Source organism: Trifolium pratense, linkage group LG1 (assembly GCF_020283565.1).
Source record: "Trifolium pratense cultivar HEN17-A07 linkage group LG1, ARS_RC_1.1, whole genome shotgun sequence".
NCBI lineage: Eukaryota > Viridiplantae > Streptophyta > Magnoliopsida > Fabales > Fabaceae > Trifolium > Trifolium pratense.
The window spans coordinates 16,254,670-16,275,172 of record NC_060059.1 but is presented as its reverse complement, the minus strand read 5'-3'; the positions used below and the strand labels follow the sequence as shown (position 1 = coordinate 16,275,172).

At 33.1% G+C, this 20,503-nt stretch overlaps 2 protein-coding genes and 1 long non-coding RNA gene across 3 annotated transcripts; 2 read left to right on the top strand and 1 right to left on the bottom strand.

The window, feature by feature from the left end:
- Nucleotides 1–180: 180 nt before the first annotated feature.
- LOC123908067 lies at nt 181–7,177 on the top strand. Its single transcript, XR_006809552.1, has 3 exons — nt 181–531; nt 3,512–5,402; nt 6,881–7,177. It is a non-coding gene; the product is annotated as an uncharacterized LOC123908067 (long non-coding RNA).
- A 3,632-nt stretch (nt 7,178–10,809) lies between these two features.
- On the top strand, nt 10,810–18,628 carry LOC123908058 (vacuolar cation/proton exchanger 2-like). Its single transcript, XM_045958567.1, has 8 exons — nt 10,810–11,007; nt 11,086–11,298; nt 11,695–11,826; nt 12,937–13,053; nt 13,128–13,181; nt 13,360–13,476; nt 14,426–14,519; nt 18,569–18,628. The coding sequence occupies exons 1-8, from the start codon at nt 10,852–10,854 to the stop codon at nt 18,577–18,579; spliced, it is 894 nt and encodes a 297-aa protein (XP_045814523.1). The 5' UTR covers nt 10,810–10,851; the 3' UTR covers nt 18,580–18,628.
- LOC123908050 (protein pleiotropic regulatory locus 1-like) lies at nt 15,787–17,233 on the bottom strand. Its single transcript, XM_045958558.1, has one exon. It carries the CDS (start codon nt 17,093–17,095, stop codon nt 15,797–15,799), a length of 1,299 nt encoding a protein of 432 aa, XP_045814514.1. The 5' UTR covers nt 17,096–17,233; the 3' UTR covers nt 15,787–15,796.
- Nucleotides 18,629–20,503: the final 1,875 nt, after the last annotated feature.

Here is a 20,503-nt window from a genome sequence, read left to right as displayed (position 1 = left end):
CGCTGGTTTTCTCCATCTATTTTTTTAAAACTTGCTTATTTTGTAGGGGTATATGATCATTTACCCTTTTATATATATATATATATATATATATATATATATATATATATATATATATATATATTGACTCACTTGTACAAAAAAATAAGACTCAATTTTTTTTCACTTGACACTATAAATACGATCCGACTCGAAAACACGCTTGATCAGGTTTTTTGAAACTCCAAATTCAATTTCATTCTAATTGATCATCGATTCAACCCTAGTAACAACCCACAATGTCTCATTGCTGCGAATCTTTCGTTCGAGCAAATTTCTTCTCTATTTACGAAACTGATTAGTTCTTCGCGAATCTTGATTACTCGAACCCTTAAAGTTTATTTGAACGGTGTCGCAATTTTAGGGTTTCATATTTCTGCATCCCTTTCTTGATTCGATTTGAAAGAGATATGTAGAAATGGAAAAGAATTCTAAAATTCTTCATTGGAACTTCGATAATTCTCAAGTTTATCAATGTCGCTCGTATCAAAGGTAATTGTCATCACTCTTTCAATTTACGATTCTGTATTATCTTTTTAAAAATTTTCTAATTGATTTGACAGCATGTTGTTTTGAGGTTGTTTTTTGTTTGCAACATTAACATGTTGTTAATCTTGTTTATCCAAGAAGATTCTAAATTTGTACTAAAAGCCACTTTATTGTTGTTAATCTTGTTTTGAGTCTTCATTATTCAAGCCTAAGATGGCTAATTTGTACCGATAGAAATTAAACTGTATTGTTGCTAAATGAATTCCTAATACAAGTCTTGGGATATTATGTTTGGATAACCCCATGAGATGAATTTTTTACAAGACATGTGGCTTACAATATGAATTCTTTATTCATATGGAATCAGGATGCTATACATGGTACCTTTGTTGCGAAATGGAGTATATGTCCCTCGATGTCCCTAAATTGATATGATCTGAATGAAATTTCAATGTGAATGCTTATTCATAACTTCATATGTAAGTGGAGATGACCCTTGGTGTCATTGATGTGAAATATTATATATGTCCCTATATGTCCCTAAATTGAATATATGTCCCTAGATGTCCCTAAATTGAATATATGTCCGTCGATGTCCCTAATTGACGCCTAAATGAATGCAATTCAATGTCCCTAAATTGATGGTTTGAATGAATGCAATTTGATGTCTCAAAATTGATGGCTCGGTGTCCCTAAATTTATTGTCTGAATGAATGCAATTCGGTGTCCCTGAATTGATGGTTGTGTGCCATGGTGCCTTTGATGCGAAATTGAGTATATGTCCCTTGATTTCCCTAAATTGATGGTCTGAATTGAATTTCAATGTGAATGCTTATTCTTAACTTCAAATGTAAGTGGAGATGACCCTTGGTGCCATTTGATGCAAAATAGGATATATGTCCCTAAATTGAATATATGTCTCTCGATGTCCCTAAATTGAATATATGTCCCTCAATGTCCCTAAATTGAATATATGTCCGTCGATGTCCCTCATTGACGCCTAAATGAATGCAATTTGATGTCCCTAAATTGATGGTTTGAATGAATGCAATTCAATGTCCCTAAATTGATGGCTGGCTCGATGTCCCTAAATTTATGGTCTGAATGAATGCAATTCGATGTCCCTAAATTGATGGTTTGACTGGAATCTAAATGTGAATGCTTAATTGAATATATGTCCCTCAGTGTCCCTAAATTGAATATATGTCCCTCAGTGTCCCTAAATTGAATATATGTCCCTCAATGTCCCTAAATTGAATATATGCTCGTCGATGTCCCTAATTGACGCCTAAATGAATGCAATTCAATGTCCCTAAATTGATGGTTTGAATGAATTCAATTCGATGTCCCTAAATTGATGGTTTGAATATGCAATTCGATGCCCCTAAATTGATGGCTCAATGTCCCTAAATATATGGTCTGAATGAATGCAATTCGATGTCCCTAAATTGATGGTTGTGTGCCATGGTGCCTTTGATGCGAAATTGAGTATATGTCCCTCGATGTCCCTAAATTGAATATTTGTCCCTCAATGTCCCTAAATTTTGTCGATGTCCCTAATTGACGCCTAAATGAATGCAATTTGATGTCCCTAAATTGATAGTTTGAATGAATGCAATTCGATGTCCCTAAATTGATGGCTGGCTCAATGTCCCTAAATTTATGGTCTGAATGAATGCAATTTGATGTCCCTAAATTAATGGATGTGTGCCATGGTGTCTTTGATGCAAAATTGAGTATATGTCCCTCGATATCCCTAAATTGATATGGTCCGAATGGAATTTCACTGTTAATAATTATTCATAACTTTAAATGTAAGTGGAGATAGCCCTTGGTGCCATTGATGCGAAATATTATATATGTCCCTATATGTCCCTAAATTGAATGTATGTCCCTCAATGTCCCTAAATTGAATATATGTTTATTGTCTGTCGATGTCCCTAATTGACGCCTAAATGAATGGAATTCGATGTCCCTAAATTTATGGTCTGAATGAATGCAATTCGATGTCCCTAAATTGATGGTTGTGTGCCATGGTGCCTTTGATGCGGAAATTGAGTATATGTCCCTAAATTGATGGTCTGAGTGGAATTTCAATGTGAATGCTTATTCATAACTTCAAATCTATGCTGAGATGACCCTTGGTCCCTCGATACGAAATTGAATATATGTCCCTCAATGTCCCTAAATTGAATATATGTCCCTGTATGATATTGTTCAATAGTGCTCCTTCAGTTCTAGCAGGAACTATGATGACTCTGATAAGAAACCTATTTCAAAAGTTCAGAAAGATCGGAAAAATTGTTCCAGCACAAGTAATAAACAGACGAAGCCATCTACACTACCCGCTAAGAAAGAGCTAGAAAATTCTGATTCCAAGAACTCTTCGGTTAAGAAGTCAAAGGTCTCAGATTCAGTTGCTTCAATCTAAACTAAGCAAGTCACTGTCAAACCATATGAGATTAAGACTCGGGAGGAAGATGATGATGATCTTCCCATTTCCCATAGATTTAAGAAGTCAGCTGATTAACCATCTTCCACAAAGAAAATAGTGACAAAGGTTACTAAAGTTAATAAGTCTGGTTGAACATCTTTTAAGAAGCAGACCAAGAGCATAAAGACCTATAGCAAACATACCAAGATCAAGTCAAAAAAGTCCGGCATTGGCTCAGAATATTCCAAATCTACAAAACTTCTTCCTAGCTCTGGTAATGGGCAGAAAAAATGGACTACATTGGTTCACAATGGTGTCATTTTCCCTCCTCCTTATCAGCCCCATAGAGTAAAAATGCTTTATAAGGGGAAGCCTGTTGATTTGATTCCTGAGCAAGGAGAGGTGGGATTTATTATCAGAAAACTATGCTCTTGTTCCCTTTTTTAATGGATTGGGTTCATTTAAGTACTTCTATATAAAAATTTCTCAGATTCAAAAGTCTCTTCCGAGTTTTTGACTGTATAATGTATGTGGTTATGCGAGATACAGATTACATGCAGAAAGATAAGTTCAAGGAAAATTTCGGGAATGACTGGCGAAAGTTGCTAGGAAGAAATCATGTAATTCAGAACTTGAAAGAGTGACTTCACACCAATCTATGATTGGTGCCAAAGTGAAAAGGAAAAGAATAAAGAAGTAAGTTGGTAACTCCGTCTACATAATTTCATTTCTCCATAATAGAAATAGAAATTGATATTCCTTGGAACTTTACTTTTTTGAGTGGGTTTGTCTATATGTTTCAAATATACACACCAATTTGTCAATATGAAAAATATAATATAATTTTGATTTTAGCTGGTATATCTCTATTTCTTACAATAAAGTACTGCACCAAGTGATTATTTGAATCATGTGTTTAATACAACTTTTCAAGCCATTATTACCTATCATGTTTGGCGCGACTCATTTTATTTTTTTGGTTTGTTTTTCACCAATTCTCATCAGACATTGAAAATCAAATTATTGTAATTTGTTGCATGAAAAAGAAGCACTATTGAACAATATCATATTGGGATATATACTGGGATAAAGTTTTTACCAAACATGTGGCTTGCAATATGAATTCTTTATTCATATGGAATCAGGATTGTATACATGGTGCCTTTGATGCAAAATTGAGTATATGTCCCTTGATGTCCCTAAATTGATATGGTCTGAATGAAATTTCAATGTGAATGCTTATTCATAACTTTAAATGTAAGTGGAGATGACCCTTGATGCCATTGATGTGAAATATTATATATGTCCTGTATGTCCCTAAATTGAATATATGTTCCTCAATGTCCCTAAATTGAATATATGTCCCTCAATGTCCCAAAATTGAATATATGTCCCTCGATGTTGCTAATTGACGCCTAAATGAATGCAATTCGATGTCCCTAAATTGATGGTTTAAATGAATGCAATTCGATGTCCCTAAATTGATGGTTGTGTGCCATGGTTCCTTTGATGCGAAATTGAGTATATGTCCCTTGTTGTCCCTAAATTGATGGTCTGAATGGAATTTCAATGTGAATGCTTATTCATAACTTCAAATGTAAGTGGAGATGACCCTTCGTGCCATTGATGCGAAAAAGTATATTTGTCCCTAGATGTCGCTAAATTGAATATATGTCCCTTGATGTCCATAAATTGAAAAGATGTTCTTCGATGTCCCTAAATTGAATTGATGTATATGTCTCATAATTCATTATGAATGCTTAGTCGCAGCTTGAAATGTAAGTGGAGATGACCCTTGACGCGATGGCTATACATGGTTTTCCATAATAGTAAGTTGGGATGATGCATTGATTATCCAGGAGTGTACTAAATCTTTGAATCTCGACTTTTCATGCCTAAGAAGGCTAATTTGGGTCCTAAGAAATTGTGTAATTTCTAAAATAATTTTAAGACAGGTTATGGGATGTTGTGTTTCGATGAATTTCTATGCCAAAAATGTGGATTACAATATGAATTCTTTTGTTGTGTAGCCAGTACTACACTTTGGAATAGACAGGGCTTCGGTTTTGATGTACTTACAGCAGCAACATGCTCTGCATCCACTACAAAGGTTTATAATTCTGCTTTGTTTTGCTGTCTATCATGGAGTATATGGGAACAACATATGGAAACAAGTTCTAGACTCAAGCTTTAGTCGAAAACTATGCTCGTCAGTTACTTAAGTTGGAATTTAGCGTAGAGACCGCATACTGTTTCCGGTGTGATGCGTGCAGAAACTGTGACTGCTGCAGATCTGATGCGGGCAGAACCTGCGATTGCTTGAGGTCTGATATAGGCTGCTGCTTTGCAGAATGCTATCGTGGCTGGGCCTGGTATAAAACCTAATTTGTTGACGAAAGCACCAGGATTATGTTGTTCAAAGGCACCCTTTATGCACAAGGTACATCTTATAATACAATGAAGTGATAAATGTTATTGTACCAACTCTTGAAAGAATTTGAGAAAGATGTTATTATGTCTATCACGTAATATTTGAGTCTTATTTAGTGTTCCTATTTGCTTGCCGGAGGTCGTAACATATAAAAACTAGTAGGAAATATTGCTCATGACTATTGTCAATACCACTGAATGTGTTCCTATTTAGTCGACATAAACTATTAGATGGCTCTGTGACTTTAATAGTTGCTGACTTTGTGAATCTTTATTAACCCTACAATTGTTTCTTGAAAGCTTCAGCAATTTTTGGGCTTCATGTATCTGCAGCCCTTGTTTGGTTCATTTTGAAAGAGATATGTAGAAATGGAAAATAATTCTAAGCTTCTTGATTGGACCTTCAATGATTCTGCAATCCTCTCAAGTTTAGCAATGTCGCTCGTATCAATGTAATTTTTATCACTCTTTCAATTTTCGATTCATTATGATCTTTTTCAATTTTTCTAATTGATTTGACAAGAATGTTGTTTTGAGGTTGTTAATCTTGTTTATCCAAGAAGATACTAAATCAGTGAGTCTTGATTATTCAAATCCTAAGAAGGCTAATTAGGACTGAAAGAAATTGTATTGTTGCTAAAAGAATTATTAATAAAAGTCTTGGGATATTGTGTTTGGATGACTCCATGGGATGAATTTTATACCAAACATGCGGCTTACAATATGAATTCTTTATTCAAATGGAATCAGAAAGGTATTAATGGAAATTTTGATTCTCTAAATGCAATTTGAAATATGAATGTTTATTCAAAATGCAAGTTGAGACTTCTTTTTTTAACTGCAAATTCAAGTTGAGACTTGATAACAATTTTCTTGTTATATTAAATTGGGAAAATGGTTGTGTGTATTGGTGCCTTTGATGCGAAATTGAGTTAATGTCCCTAAATTGATGGTCTGAATGGAATTTCAATGTAAATGCTTATTCATAACTTTAAATGTAAGTGGAGATATCCCTTCGCACCATTGATGCCAAATAGTATATATGTCCATCTATCTCCCTAAATAAAATATATGTCCATCGATCTCCAAAATATTTTGACACAAATGTTGTTTAGGGTGTAATTTTTTGTATGCATTGGTTATCTAGAAGGGTGCTAAATCTGTGAATCTTGATTTTTCATGCCTAAGAAGGCTAATTTGGGCCCTAAGAAATTGTTTATTCGCTAAAAGAATTGTAAGACGAGTCTTGGGATGTTGTGTTTGGATGACCCTAACGAGATGATTTTTTATGCCAAAAATGTGGATCACAATATGAGTTCTTTGGTTGTGCAAGTAGTACTACACTTTGGAATAGACACAACTTCAGTTTTGATGTACTTTCAGCAGTTGCATGCACTGCTTCCACTACAAAATATTATAATCTTTAAACTGTTAGGACCTATTATAATATGTTCATAATTCTGCTCTGTTTTGTTGTATATTATGGAGTTTATGGTAACAAGTAACAACATATGGAAACAAGTGCTAGACTCGAGCATGTGACTCAATTACTTTAAGGATGGAATGTAGCGCAGAGACCACATTCTGTTTCAGGTCTGATGCGTGCAGATTCTGCATAACATGTGACTGTGTCAGATCTAATGCAGGGAGAACCCACAACTGCTTGAGGTCTAATTCGGGTTGTTGCTTTGCGGAATGCTACTGCGGATGGGCTATGTGCAGAACCTAATTTGTAGAAGAAAGCACCGGATTTTGTTGTTCAGAAGGCATAATTTCAGGAGCCCTTTCTGCGTAAGTGATAAATATGTTTATTATTGTATCAACTCTTCAAAGAATTTGAAAAAAAATTATTATGTCTATTACATAATATTGCAGTCTTATTTACTGTTCATATGTAGTAAATATCAGTTGCTATTTGCTTGACGGAGGTCGTAACATAAAAAATAGTAGGAAAAATTGCTCATAATACTATTGTCTATACCACTAGATGTGTTTCTATTTAGTTGACATAAACTATTAGATGGCTCTTTCAGTTTAATAGTTGCTGACTTGTTTTCTGAATGTGCATAACATCTTTCTATTCAGAGCTTGCCTAACCTGTGTGGGTTCAGAGGTAGTAAACATAACTGTTTGATTGAGACATGGCTTAGCTATCCCATATTTAGGCTAGTTTGCATCCTAAAGTATTAAGGAGAAAAAATTCGTGAAGAAGGGGAAGTTCTAGTGGATGGGTGATATAGGATTTAAGCAAGAGAAGACTCTTAGCTTGTTGAAGGGTAGAAACTTTAAAAGATGTATTCTTCTGATGCGAACACTTAAGGAAGAATAGTTTAGTGTATGATGAAACAACATAGTAAAAGGAACAGAATTCTTATTGATTGAGGTAGGAGCTTGTTTGGAAGACATGGGCTCAAAATTGAGAGTCTTGAGATAGTAAACAAAGGCTAGACATTATCAAATATGTTTGTGTTCATGTTTAACGTCATTTATGTTGGATGACTAGGATGGAAAATAGGTTAATGCATTATCCTAATGTTAGCCAGATATTTTAAGAAAAAGCCTAAATTCACCCCTAATTTGTTTGAGGGTTTTATTTATTTTTTGTTTAACTGCATTTCAACAAAGGACTAAATTATTGCAAAAGGTTCAATATGGGATTGTTGCTGATCCAAATGTAATGGCTTTTGGAGTGGAAGTGGCCAAGGGAATTAATTAATTAGGCGTATTATCGTATGACTTGATGAATGTGTTGCTAGCTAATGTAGTTTTTAGGTTGGGGGTACTATTGACATATTGAAATATTTAGCTGATCCAGCAAGCGCTTATTCAATGAAATTAGCATTTGATATAATTTCAAATAGAGCTGTAAAAAGGGCCTTAAGGGGCCGGCCCTTTAAGGGGCGGACCCACTTATTCTTGATTATTAATTTTATTTAAATTTTAAACAATTTTTCTAGTGTCGTGAACTTATTATCTTTTTCTTCAATCAGCACTGTCCACGATCGGCACCCTAAAAAAACTGTGTTTAAAATTTAAATAAAATTAATAATCAGGAATAAGTGGGTCCGCCCCTTAAAGGGCCGGCCCCTTAAGGCCCTTTTTACAGCTCTAATTTCAAATGAGGGTAGGGTATCCATCGTGATGCTTGGCGATCTATATGGTTTGTTGTTATCTCAACTATTGGATATGATCTCGCATCCAAAAAAGTTGTCTCTTTGCAAGTTGTGACTATTTTTGAGGTAGTTAAATTGAAAGTCTGAAGTTGGTTAAGTGCAAGGAATGTCTGGTTAAGGTATTATATTCCATCATGGTTTATTAATACGTGCAACTTTGTTCTGTTTAGCGGATTATCGTTTCTCTGAGGTATCTCTTGTGTGCAATTTGTTCTATCTTTGGCCTAATATTTGCATTCCATTGTGCTAAATTTTAGTATGTTTTTAGCTTATAATGAAAACAATGACTGAAGTTGTTTGAATGCTAATTTTCTAAGATTGTTTAGAACAAAAAAAAAAATCTGGACATATATTAGATATAAAGGTGTAAAATGGAAATGTAATTGGAACATATTCCAAAAACAAATTGAAAGGGTTGATTCCCACAAGTCATTGAACACCAAGTCAAGAGGAGGCTGAGGAAATTGATTAGGTGTATTTGAAGGAACCATGCAACGTTAGTTCTTAAAAGGGTGCCATTTAGCCTGCACAAATTGTACAATTTGTGCACTGTGCACAAAAACTTTTTGAAGGACACGTGTTAGTGACACTTTTTTATTACCAGTTATAAAAAAAAAGTTAACTTTTGCTATTTAAACCTTACCTACCTCTCTTGTCTGTACAAGAAGTAATACATACCCTACTTACATTTCACCTTTTTGCCCCTTTTTCACGTTTTTCATATTTACCTTTTTTTATAATTATTATTAATAAAATAATTATTATTATTATAATAAAATAAAAAATAAATTATTTTTATTTAATTGAGTTTAAAAATAAAACTTTACACTGCCATATTGCATAATTTGATTGCGCTAATTTTAAGTGCAATAATTTATCATAACTCTAGTTAAGCCACTCTTAAGTCAACTCAGACATAATATTATTTCTAATATTATTTTTTATATTAATTGTCATCATCGGTGTAGAATATATGGACAAACAGTACGGTAAAAAAAGTGGGCACATAGAGTCGTTCATAATCTAGTTAGAGCGTCTATATTTTAGTTAACCCTAACATTTTTTTATTATCATCCTCGTTATATTGATACTATTACATATATGATATGATGAAATGAATTGATTTAGCTTTACTTAAAAAAAATGGCCACGTAAATGAATTTCGGCTCAAAATAAAATTAGCTATTAGATCGTTTATAATATTTGGTTAAAATATTTTATCAATCTAACTGTTAAATATCACATAATTAGACTGAAAGACAAATGAGAATGATAATTTTCATAATCAGACTTCGAATGTATAGACTGATTGTAATAACGATCTCATCAGAGACCTAGTTTATATAAAAGGGTCATGGAGTTTGACTCGAGAATTTGAATTTGATCAATCTCACATAATTTGAATTTGCAGCGAGTCGTCACCGTATTAGATTTTTTTAATTATTTATTTAAAAAAGGGTAAATAGGGTTTTACCCCCCTGCAAAATAGGTCAGTTTTGCGTTACCCCCCTGCAAATTTTTTTTTTTGTGATTACCCCCCTGTAAAATGAAGATTCCATCATTTACCCCCCTCAATCGATAACATGGATGCTGACTGGACAAAAATGATGACGTGGCATGTACAAGTGGAATTAATTTATTTTATATTTATTTTTTTATTGTCAATTCATTAACGAATGTATAATTATTATTTTTTTAATTAAAAAAAAACTGAAAAAAAAAGAAGAAAAAAACGATAGTAATTGGGGTTGAAGGTTCATCTTCTTCAATAGTTGTGATTATAGAAGATAAATAATTTAGGGTTGTTAATAAGATGTGAAATTTGAGAGAAATTTGGGTAAGAAGATTTTGTTGATTGTGTGGGATTTGATTTGTGATTACACCGAGAAGAAGAACAAGAATGTTTATAAATAAATTCCATTAACAATTTTTTTTAATTTTTTTTTTTCTTTTTGAAAAATTAATAATTATATTAAGTTATTTATCTACGTGGCACAAAAACTTTAATAAAAAATAAATGAAAAGCCACACATGCATCCCACGTCATCAATTTTGTCCAGTCAACATCCATGTTGTCGACTGAGGGGGTAAATGATGGAATCTTCATTTTACAGGGGGTAATCACAAAAAAAAAAATTTGCAGGGGGTAACGCAAAACTGACCTATTTTGCAGGGGGTAAAACCCTATTTACCCTTTAAAAAATAAAATCGAACATCGTTTTATACGTATCGACTATATGTATAGTTGGGGGTTTGCTTAATGCCACGTTTGGAAATGCAACTGAAATGATTATATCTATTTACGCCTTGAAAAGCGATATGATTAGAGTCGTTCAGCAATCTTTACTTGGTTCAATCTTGTCAAATATGCTTCTTGTTCTTGGTTGTGCATTCTTTACTGGTGGGATTGTCCACTACAAAAAAGTTCAGGTTTTCAATAAGGTATGTAATGTATCATGTCATCACTTTACTGTGCATGTCATGTTGTGTCCTCACCTCACGGACTTCCTCTTGCTACAGGCAGCTGCTGTGGTTAATTCAGGGTTGCTCTTGATGGCTGTAATGGGAATATTATTTCCTGCTGTGCTTCACTTTACTCACTCAGAGGTTCATCTTGGGAAGTCCGTCTTATCTCTATCCAGATTTAGCAGCTGCATAATGCTAGTGGCCTATGCAAGCTACCTTTTCTTTCAACTTAGAAGTCAACAAAATTTTTATAGTCCAGTTGACGAGGTTGGTTCTTTTTCTTTCTAGTTCTGTATCTTATGTTTGTGATGTATATTTAACTCGTCATGCACTGTGGGATGTACTTGAGGCGAAGCCATTTGTTTTTGTTATCATTTAATTAAGGAGGCTGTTACCAAATGAGCAGTGTAAAACTAATACAAATGGGAGAAGCCATTCACATGTATTTTGTGAATGTTAGTACTTAGATAGAATTCTGATGGATTCCTCAAGACAGGGGGTCATTTATCATTCTATTACAAAAGGAAAAACACTCTTTCTTTATTGTTTAAAAATTATTATAATACAGGAAGTTTATGTGAGTCATTCCGTGCCTATGATATGCCGTTTTTCTCTATTATCCAATGGTCCCTTTACAGTTAATCTCCGTAAATTATAATACAGGAAGTAGATACATGTGAAAACTCTGACGAGGAGGAAGAACTTGAGTTAACTAAATGGGAAGCGATAATCTGGCTTGGTATTTTGACAGTATGGGTTTCTGTATTGTCTGGATACCTTGTGGATGCCATAGAGGTATAACTATACAGTTACTCTCAAAATTTCTCAATTATTAAGCTTCTGTTATTTGTTATTCTCGCGAAATGTTGAGTTTGGGTCTGTTTCTCTTAATGTTTGCTTCATTTTTTTGTATTTTATTTTGGCGTAAAACTTCAATCATAGAACATGTCTATAGTCTTATAATGCGCCATAGAACCATTTTGGAACAAAACCTATGGTTTACCCTGGTCAAAGTCAAAGACCTGATGATAAAACTCATTTATAACCATAGTTTTGAGCAAGTAAAAGAAGTGTGTAAGCCCAGCTCAATATCACCTAACACAACAATGTTACTTAATACAATAAAACTAACTAAAATAAGTCGCACACTACTTAAAAACATTACGGGAGTTGAAAAAGCCACTAGATACTAAGTAGAGCAAAAAATTGACTACACCAACCAATTGGGTCAAAAGATTGTTGATCATTTTTTATACGGCATTGAATTTTGAAGAATGGGGTGAAAAAGTGGAGAAATATATTTTAATCCACCAATAGGTTTTATTTTTAAATAATGCTGATATAAATGCTGACTTTATTTTCATAACTGTACTAAAATCTAGATCAAGTACTAGTAGTTTTCTAGGCCAACTCACTAAAACTTAAAAATAGTATTTTGACTCTTAAATCTGTTAAAATTGCAATCATACTATTCATGTAAAGATTGCCTCTTCTCCTCAGCACCTTTTATTTTTGGTTCCGGTATGGATGGAGTCTTCTGTAGCATTCCTAAGCAAAGCAACTCCTGTCACCTTCACACTGACCCATGCTATACAACAAAATAATATTGGAATTCATGAGACAAGATTCTAAAGTCATGAAAAGGAAATATGGTAACAGAAGTGAAAGGGTTTAAACACACTTTAATCCTTGCCCAAAACATTAGTTGACCCAAAAACTACACAGGAACAGAAACTTAATGATTGCTTTGTGATTTGAGATTATACACCTCTGAAACATCTATGTAATTCCTGTCCTTGATGACAATGAACTATGAAGAACTCTACTATCCCTAGTATTTTCCATAAATATCACATTAACTCCTTAGTTGAATCATAAGCAAATTATGTTTCTGATCTCTTGCAGGGAGCATCTGAATCATTGAATATGTCAGTGGCTTTTATTAGTGTCATCTTGCTTCCAATAGTAGGAAATGCTGCAGAGCATGCAAGTGCTATCATGTTTGCCGTAAAGGACAAGCTAGTAAGTAGCTTTCAAGGCCTACATTTTTTTCTACAATACTGTTTAATCTGTTAATGGATTCAATATTTTCACAGGATATCACAATTGGAGTTGCTATTGGATCATCAACCCAAATATCGATGTTTGTGGTATGGCCTTGAACTGTTATCAAATAGTTTTTTGGGGTTTACATTTATTATTATACTGTTATGTGAATAAACTAGCCTGGTTTCTCCATGTCATAGGAAGATGTTTCTAGTTTATTGACTTATTAAAGCAGGGTGATGGTTGTTAAAAAATTGATTCTTATTCTCTTGAAATTTGTAGATCCCCTTCTGTGTGGTTGTTGGATGGTGCATGGGAAAAGATATGGACTTGAATTTTCAACTCTTTGAGACTGCCACACTTTTTATCACTGTGCTGGTAGTTGCATTTATGATGCAGGTATGTGTTTTCTTATTTAACCCTATGAAATTGTGTTGACACGAATTGTTGATGTTTCCCCACTATATAAGCAATTAATGGATATTAGTTAGTTTTCATCTAAATTGTTTAGTCAAGCCAAAAATTCATGTCTTACATATTGAAGTAGAATGGAAAATCCAAATGACTAGAGAGATAGAAGGACTTCAGAAATACTCTGAATTCTTTCAATTATTTGTCATTTGTTTTATCAAAAAGTCATGTAAGAATTAAGAAGCTTCTTATATGGTTATTGCTTATGAAACCTAATTCAAAAGTTAGGTAAAAGTAATGATTATTATTCTATTCGGCTTGTGTTTCGGTGTGATACTAAATTCCATAATCCTGTGTTTGTGTGCATCTCTTTTTAAACAAATGAATGTACTGAGGAGAGAATGGATTAAGCTGACCAGCTAATACCTTATTCCCCCTAAATGGACATGCATTAGACACTCTTTCTCAATTCTTTGTATACTATTCGCACACATGGATTCCACATGTTTCTCAATTCATTTCCTTCTCAACACTCATTTTGTACCATTACTTGCTTTGGCATTGGACATCTCTTCAGTTTACAATAAATAATTGAAACAAAGTGAAATATGGCATTATTATCTTATTTCTTTTGCTCTGGTATTCTCATTCTGCACCTTGTCCTTTTTTAAAAGCAAATATCTTGCAACGGAGATTTAGTAGATATGTCCGAAAAGCATGAACGCTGGTTTACAATTTGCTGTTAAAACGGCCTATTTATGACTATGGAATATGGATCTCGTTCAAACTGGTTAGGGTCAAGTATCTGTTTAGTCTATGCATGAGATTTTTGTTGCATTCACTTCATCTGTCTATCCTATTTTTTTATTTTTTTTTCATATTTTTCTCCATTATTATGTCAGTTACAACCATCTTTACATTGCTTTTATCCTTACAGGAAGGGACGTCAAACTATTTTAAAGGCTTGATGCTTATTCTATGCTATCTTATAGTTGCTGCCAGTTTTTTCGTACACGTAGACCCTAAGAGTGGTAAGTTTACTGATAATATACTGCCTAGAGTCATAGTATACACTTTATCACGAAGCAGAAGCTATAGACGAATCTCTAATTCTCTTATTGCTAAGAAAATCTTTCAACAATCAACATGCCTGGTGTGTTGTCACCTGTTTCTTTCCCTATCAACGTACAAGCGATGCATATAGTTATATGTTTGGTATGAACATTCTGTACTTTGACTAGAAGTACTAGTACTTACTAGACAAACCACCCTAGATCAAAACACCAAGTACAGTCTAGTAAGTTGCTCTCAAAATTGTAAGATGAAATTCACACAAATTAAATTTTAATGCAGTTCTAATTTTGTAAAATATAAAAATTCTATCGTTAAAATCTGAACCGTTAATCTCAATCAATGTCTTTCTATTCCTGAACCAGTTAGTGTTGATCAATGTCTGGATCACACTAATCCTAATTCTATTGATATATCTGAATCTAATCATGACACTACACCTAGTCATGATCAACCAACCCCTCTCAGACAATCCACTAGACCTAAAAGACCACCATCACACCTTGTGGATTACCACTGCAATAATGTAGTTCACAAGACACCTTATCCCATCAATAAATTCATCAGTCATAATCATCTTTCCCCTTATTATTCCACATTCTGTTTATCCCTTCTCAGTGATAATGAGCCTAACAACTACGCTGAAGCTTCTAAGCATGACTGTTGGGTGAAAGCTATGCAAAGTGAGCTCCATGCATTATCTAGCAATAACACATGGACTATTGGGTGAAAGCTATGCAAAATTAGCTCCATGAATGCCGTTAAAATCTGAACCCTTCACGTAGACTCACACCTGTGTGTGTCACACGAGTCTTTCTTCAGCTCTTGGCATCCAAACAACGACTAACATGAATGAGACATGTTATTTACAAATATAAAAATTCTATCGTTAAAATCTGAACGGTTAATCTCAATCAAATAACTCTAATTTTTATTGACTAAGTTGGTTGAGTATATTACTACTCATAAAACGGAATTTCTTAGTCTTTGTTGTAAAAACAAGAAAATAGGAACACCTCAATAAAACACAAGTTTGTTTATTTCCTTTTCACCTGAAACCCTATTTTATTTTGCAAAACTATTGAATATTGAAATACATATAAATCTAAGCAGTAATAATCTTTATTCAAGTTCAAAGAAATGTTACAAATTAAGATGATTAGAAGTGTGCTAAAAAGCTAAGTATGAAGTAACAGCTAGCACATCTAATCAAAATGAGGTCGGGCTACATACATAACTAGAACCGACGGATGTCTTTAGGAGGCCTGAAGTTAAGGGGATGTGTTTCTTGAGTGGCATTTTGATCTTGTTTCCACATTTTTATTGTTTTGTCGGCTTCACATGATATAAGCCTCGTACCGGTGATATCATAGGTTAAAGCATAAATACCAGCTTCACTATCCAGTGAACCAGATTGTACAATTGTTTGTAATTGCTGGAAATTGTGACCACTCTTCCAATCCCAGAACCACATACTACCGTTGTCACCTCCGGTAACCATAACACCCTCCTCATTGACTGCCAGTGCATTGATAATAGTTTTCTGTTGAGAGAGCATATTGTGACAAAATTGTCCTTTTGGAAGTGTGAACTTTTTAATATTATCAGCCGATGCAGATGCAAAAGCTCGCTGTTTAGGATGTGGAGCCATTGCTCGAACAGACTTTTTATGGTTTGTAAGTGTAGTTAGCAATGTTTTACCATAATACCTAACATCCCACATCTTGATTGTAGAATCATGAGAACCAGTAACAACTTGATAAGGGTCCGTTTCCGTTGTAAACACAGAGCAGACAGTATTGTCATGACCTAGAGCATGAATTTGGGTTTGTTTACGTATGTCCCAAACCCGGCAGACAGAATCACGTCCTCCGGTAACTAACATGTTGTTGTCGTCGGGATGAATAGACAAGCAGTAAACACCACTGAGATGACCATGATAAGACCTAATAACCTTGTTCTGTTCAAGATCCCAACATTTAACTTGTTTATCATCAGCAGCAGAAAACATGTAGGTATGTTTGTTGCTAATAGCAAGTGCTCTTACTTGTTGGATGTGACCTGTTAATGTGAGTTTTAGAACACCAGTTGCTAAATCCCATATCTTGATAGTTCGATCTGCAGAACCAGTAGCAAACCATGTATTACTGGGATCAACTGCAATAGATGTCACCCATCCTAAATGACCACTGATGACTCTGTAGTTTTTCCATGGTGCATGCCAATCAGGTCGTGGCCATTTACTTTCCATTCTTTCCATCAAAGAAGATGTTGAGAAATTCCTGGAAGATCCTCTGCTTGGCATTGATGGACCTGGAAGTAGAGCAAGCCCTGGTTCTTGAGACTGATTCTTTGTAGCAGAATTCTTCGTCTGAGGTTGAGCAATGCTTTCTTGAATTCCACCATACTCGGCATTCACTTTGTAATTAACACGAATTTTCTTGCTTTCGGAATCGGGAGGAGCGAGTTGTTGATCAAGTGGAGAGAATAGATCCAGGGGACGTTTCTTGAGTGATTGTGGTTCAATTGCTTCCATACGACGACGTATTAGACGGAAGTGTTCAAAAACCAAAAACACTATGCTTTGCTTCCTTCCGATGAATGAATGAATTATGGGAATCGATTAACCAATTTGCTGTCTATATATAAGTAAAAAAATAACCAATCTTTTTTAATTTTGTTTTTTTGATATACAATCTTTTTTTTTTGAAGCAAAATCTTTTTTGATATACAATCTTCTTAAAATATTCACTAAAAGATTAAAATTTATTTTTATATCAAAATATTGCAACTAAATCTTTTTATTTTTTTTTTGGTGAGAGTAACTAAATCTTTTTATTGTTTCTATCAAAAAAATAACCAATCTTTTTTAATTTTGTTTTTTTGATATACAATCTTTTTTTTTGAAGCAAAATCTTTTTTGATATACAATCTTCTTAAAATATTCACTAAAAGATTAAAATTTATTTTTATATCAAAATATTGCAACTAAATCTTTTTATCTTTTTATTGGTGAGAGTAACAATCTTTTTTTTTTGATATACAATCTTTTTTTTGAAGCAAAATCTTTTTTGATATACAATCTTCTTAAAATATTCACTAAAAGATTAAAATTTATTTTTATATCAAAATATTGCAACTAAATCTTTTTATTTTTTTTTTTGGTGAGAGTAACTAAATCTTTTTATTGTTTCTATCAAAAAAATAACCAATCTTTTTTAATTTTGTTTTTTTGATATACAATCTTTTTTTTTGAAGCAAAATCTTTTTTGATATACAATCTTCTTAAAATATTCACTAAAAGATTAAAATTTATTTTTATATCAAAATATTGCAACTAAATCTTTTTATCTTTTTATTGGTGAGAGTAACAATCTTTTTTTTTTGATATACAATCTTTTTTTTTGAAGCAAAATCTTTTTTGATATACAATCTTCTTAAAATATTCACTAAAAGATTAAAATTTATTTTTATATCAAAATATTGCAACTAAATCTTTTTATTTTTTAATAGAAGATTAAATTCTCTTATCTTTTAGTTGGGGGGAATTTCTTTCAAAAAGCTTGAGCTAAATAGATACTTCTCCCTCTCATATATGTTCACATTTGTAATTAGAATGGTACCTCCAACTTTTGGAAGACTGGAGTCACTGATCCCCTTTTATTGATATGACACATCCATGCGGCATGCACCAAGCCTATGTGAATTTGTTCATCAAATCTGTACTCCTATATGATATAATCTACGTAGTTTGCAGAATATGTAACTTTCCATTTGAGTCAATCATTTAGGCCTCGATAAAATTAAAGACATGAGTTTACGTTTTGGTAAATAGTGTATTCTTAAGTTGGGCTGTCCACATTGTTGATCCTGTCAGTTTGGCACAACTGTTTTCAATCTAGTCGTGTTCAAGCTGTGTACTAGATGATTGGTAGTTCTACTTTAGGAAATTTACTTACAATACATGCCGTAACACTTGTTTTAATTCTGCTTGTGGAATCTGGTACAGGTGATGACTAAATATAGTGCTGGCCTGACAGTGGCAGCTGTCGATGTTGCCTTTTTTTGCACAATTATTTATTTTTAAAAATTATTTTCTATTTAAGCTAAATCACTTAATTGTAACCTAAAAAAGCTAATCAGTCAAAGCAAAAATATCAAATTCAATGAATAAACTTTAAAATTATTTTCTATTTAAGTTAAATCAGTTAATCAGTGAAAGCAAAAATATCAAATTCAATAATAAACTTTAAAAAGAAAAGGTATAATTTTTGTTTGCATTTATTACGTGCGAAACAAACTTGATTGGGATTGTGTGACTTTTGTACCTATCTTTTATATTATAAGCTTGTATACACAAGCAAATCCTAAACCTAATTTGTTTACCCTATTTTTCCTCCATTTTATCTTGCAATTTTTATTAAAAAATAATATAATTTTGTCTTGACTAGGATTCGAACTCACAACCCTTTAGTGCAAAACAATATTTCTAACCACTATGGCAAGTATACCAATTGTGATTAAAATTATGTGCAATAATTGATAAGCACCATCAATTTTAAAAGTATATCATATCAAAATTATTGTTGACTATATTATTCATCACGAAATATTTTTATGTCTTTCCTGATCAATGATTTTTTTTCTACCGGATCATAAATTTAGAGAATAATTATCATGTGAGATTTGTAAAGTTATTATCACGTGTGATTTGGAAAGTTATATATATATTCTCATACTATAACACCTTCAACAATATTGAAATCAATTAAAAAAAAAGCATCTTTCACACTTCAATGTCTCATGTAACCTTGCTTATATCACTTTTTAAATTATTTATTATGCAGTTTATTAAATTGTAGTTTTTTAAAATTGGAAAAAGAATTTTGTCAAAAAAAAATATAGAAAAAGAATTGATATTTTTTTATAAATACTCTTTATTTTTACGTTAATGTATCCAAACATAAATCAATTCTGTTTAACTCACTTTTAACCAAAATCAAATCTATGAAACTCAATTCTGCTAAATCAATTTTTTTTGCAATACAACCAAACACAACCATAGTCATGTCACTAATCACATTCATTATTTTGATTTTAACATTGCAGATTTAATATTAACTGATGATCAATTGATACAACATGCACTAGCAGATATTGAGATTATATTACGTAGTTGTCGGAAGAGTTTAAAAGATTATCCTCCAATGCCTAGAGCAGACACATCATTAGTTCCTGATATACAAAATAGTTTAATACACGACGAATTGAATTATAACAGACAATCATTAGTTGAGGAACATGTTAGATTGATGTCAACTATGACTTCAGAGCAACGTAAAGTATATGACACAATCATGACAAGAGTTAACGAAAACAAACCTGATGTGTTTTTTCTTTATAGTTATGGCGGTACAGGGAAGACATTTATCTGGAGGGTCATGTCAGCCGCATTACACTCAAAAGGTGAGATAGTTTTAACAGTTGCCTTAAGTGGGATCGCTGCATTGCTTATACCTGACGGTAGAACAACACATTATAGGTTTTGTATTCCTCTAGATGTTGAGGAATTTTCAACATGTACCATAGTTCCTAAAAGCCCTTTGATGCTATTAATACAAAAAACAAAGCTCATTATATGGGATGAAGCACCAATGATGCACAAACACTGTTTCGAAGCTGTTGATCGAACTTTAAAAGATATTCTCAAGCCTGTTGATGAAAAAAATAAACACATTCCTTTCGGTGGAAAAGTTGTTGTTTTTGGCGGGGATTTTAGACAAATTCTACCAGTAATATCCAAAGGTACAAGGCCAGAAGTTGTTCATACTACTATTAATTCTTCGGTTCTTTGGAATTTTTGTGAAGTTTTAACATTGAGTAAAAACATGAGGCTTCTCGGTGGTGCTTCGAGTGCAGACGTTGAACAAAGAAGATTATTTTC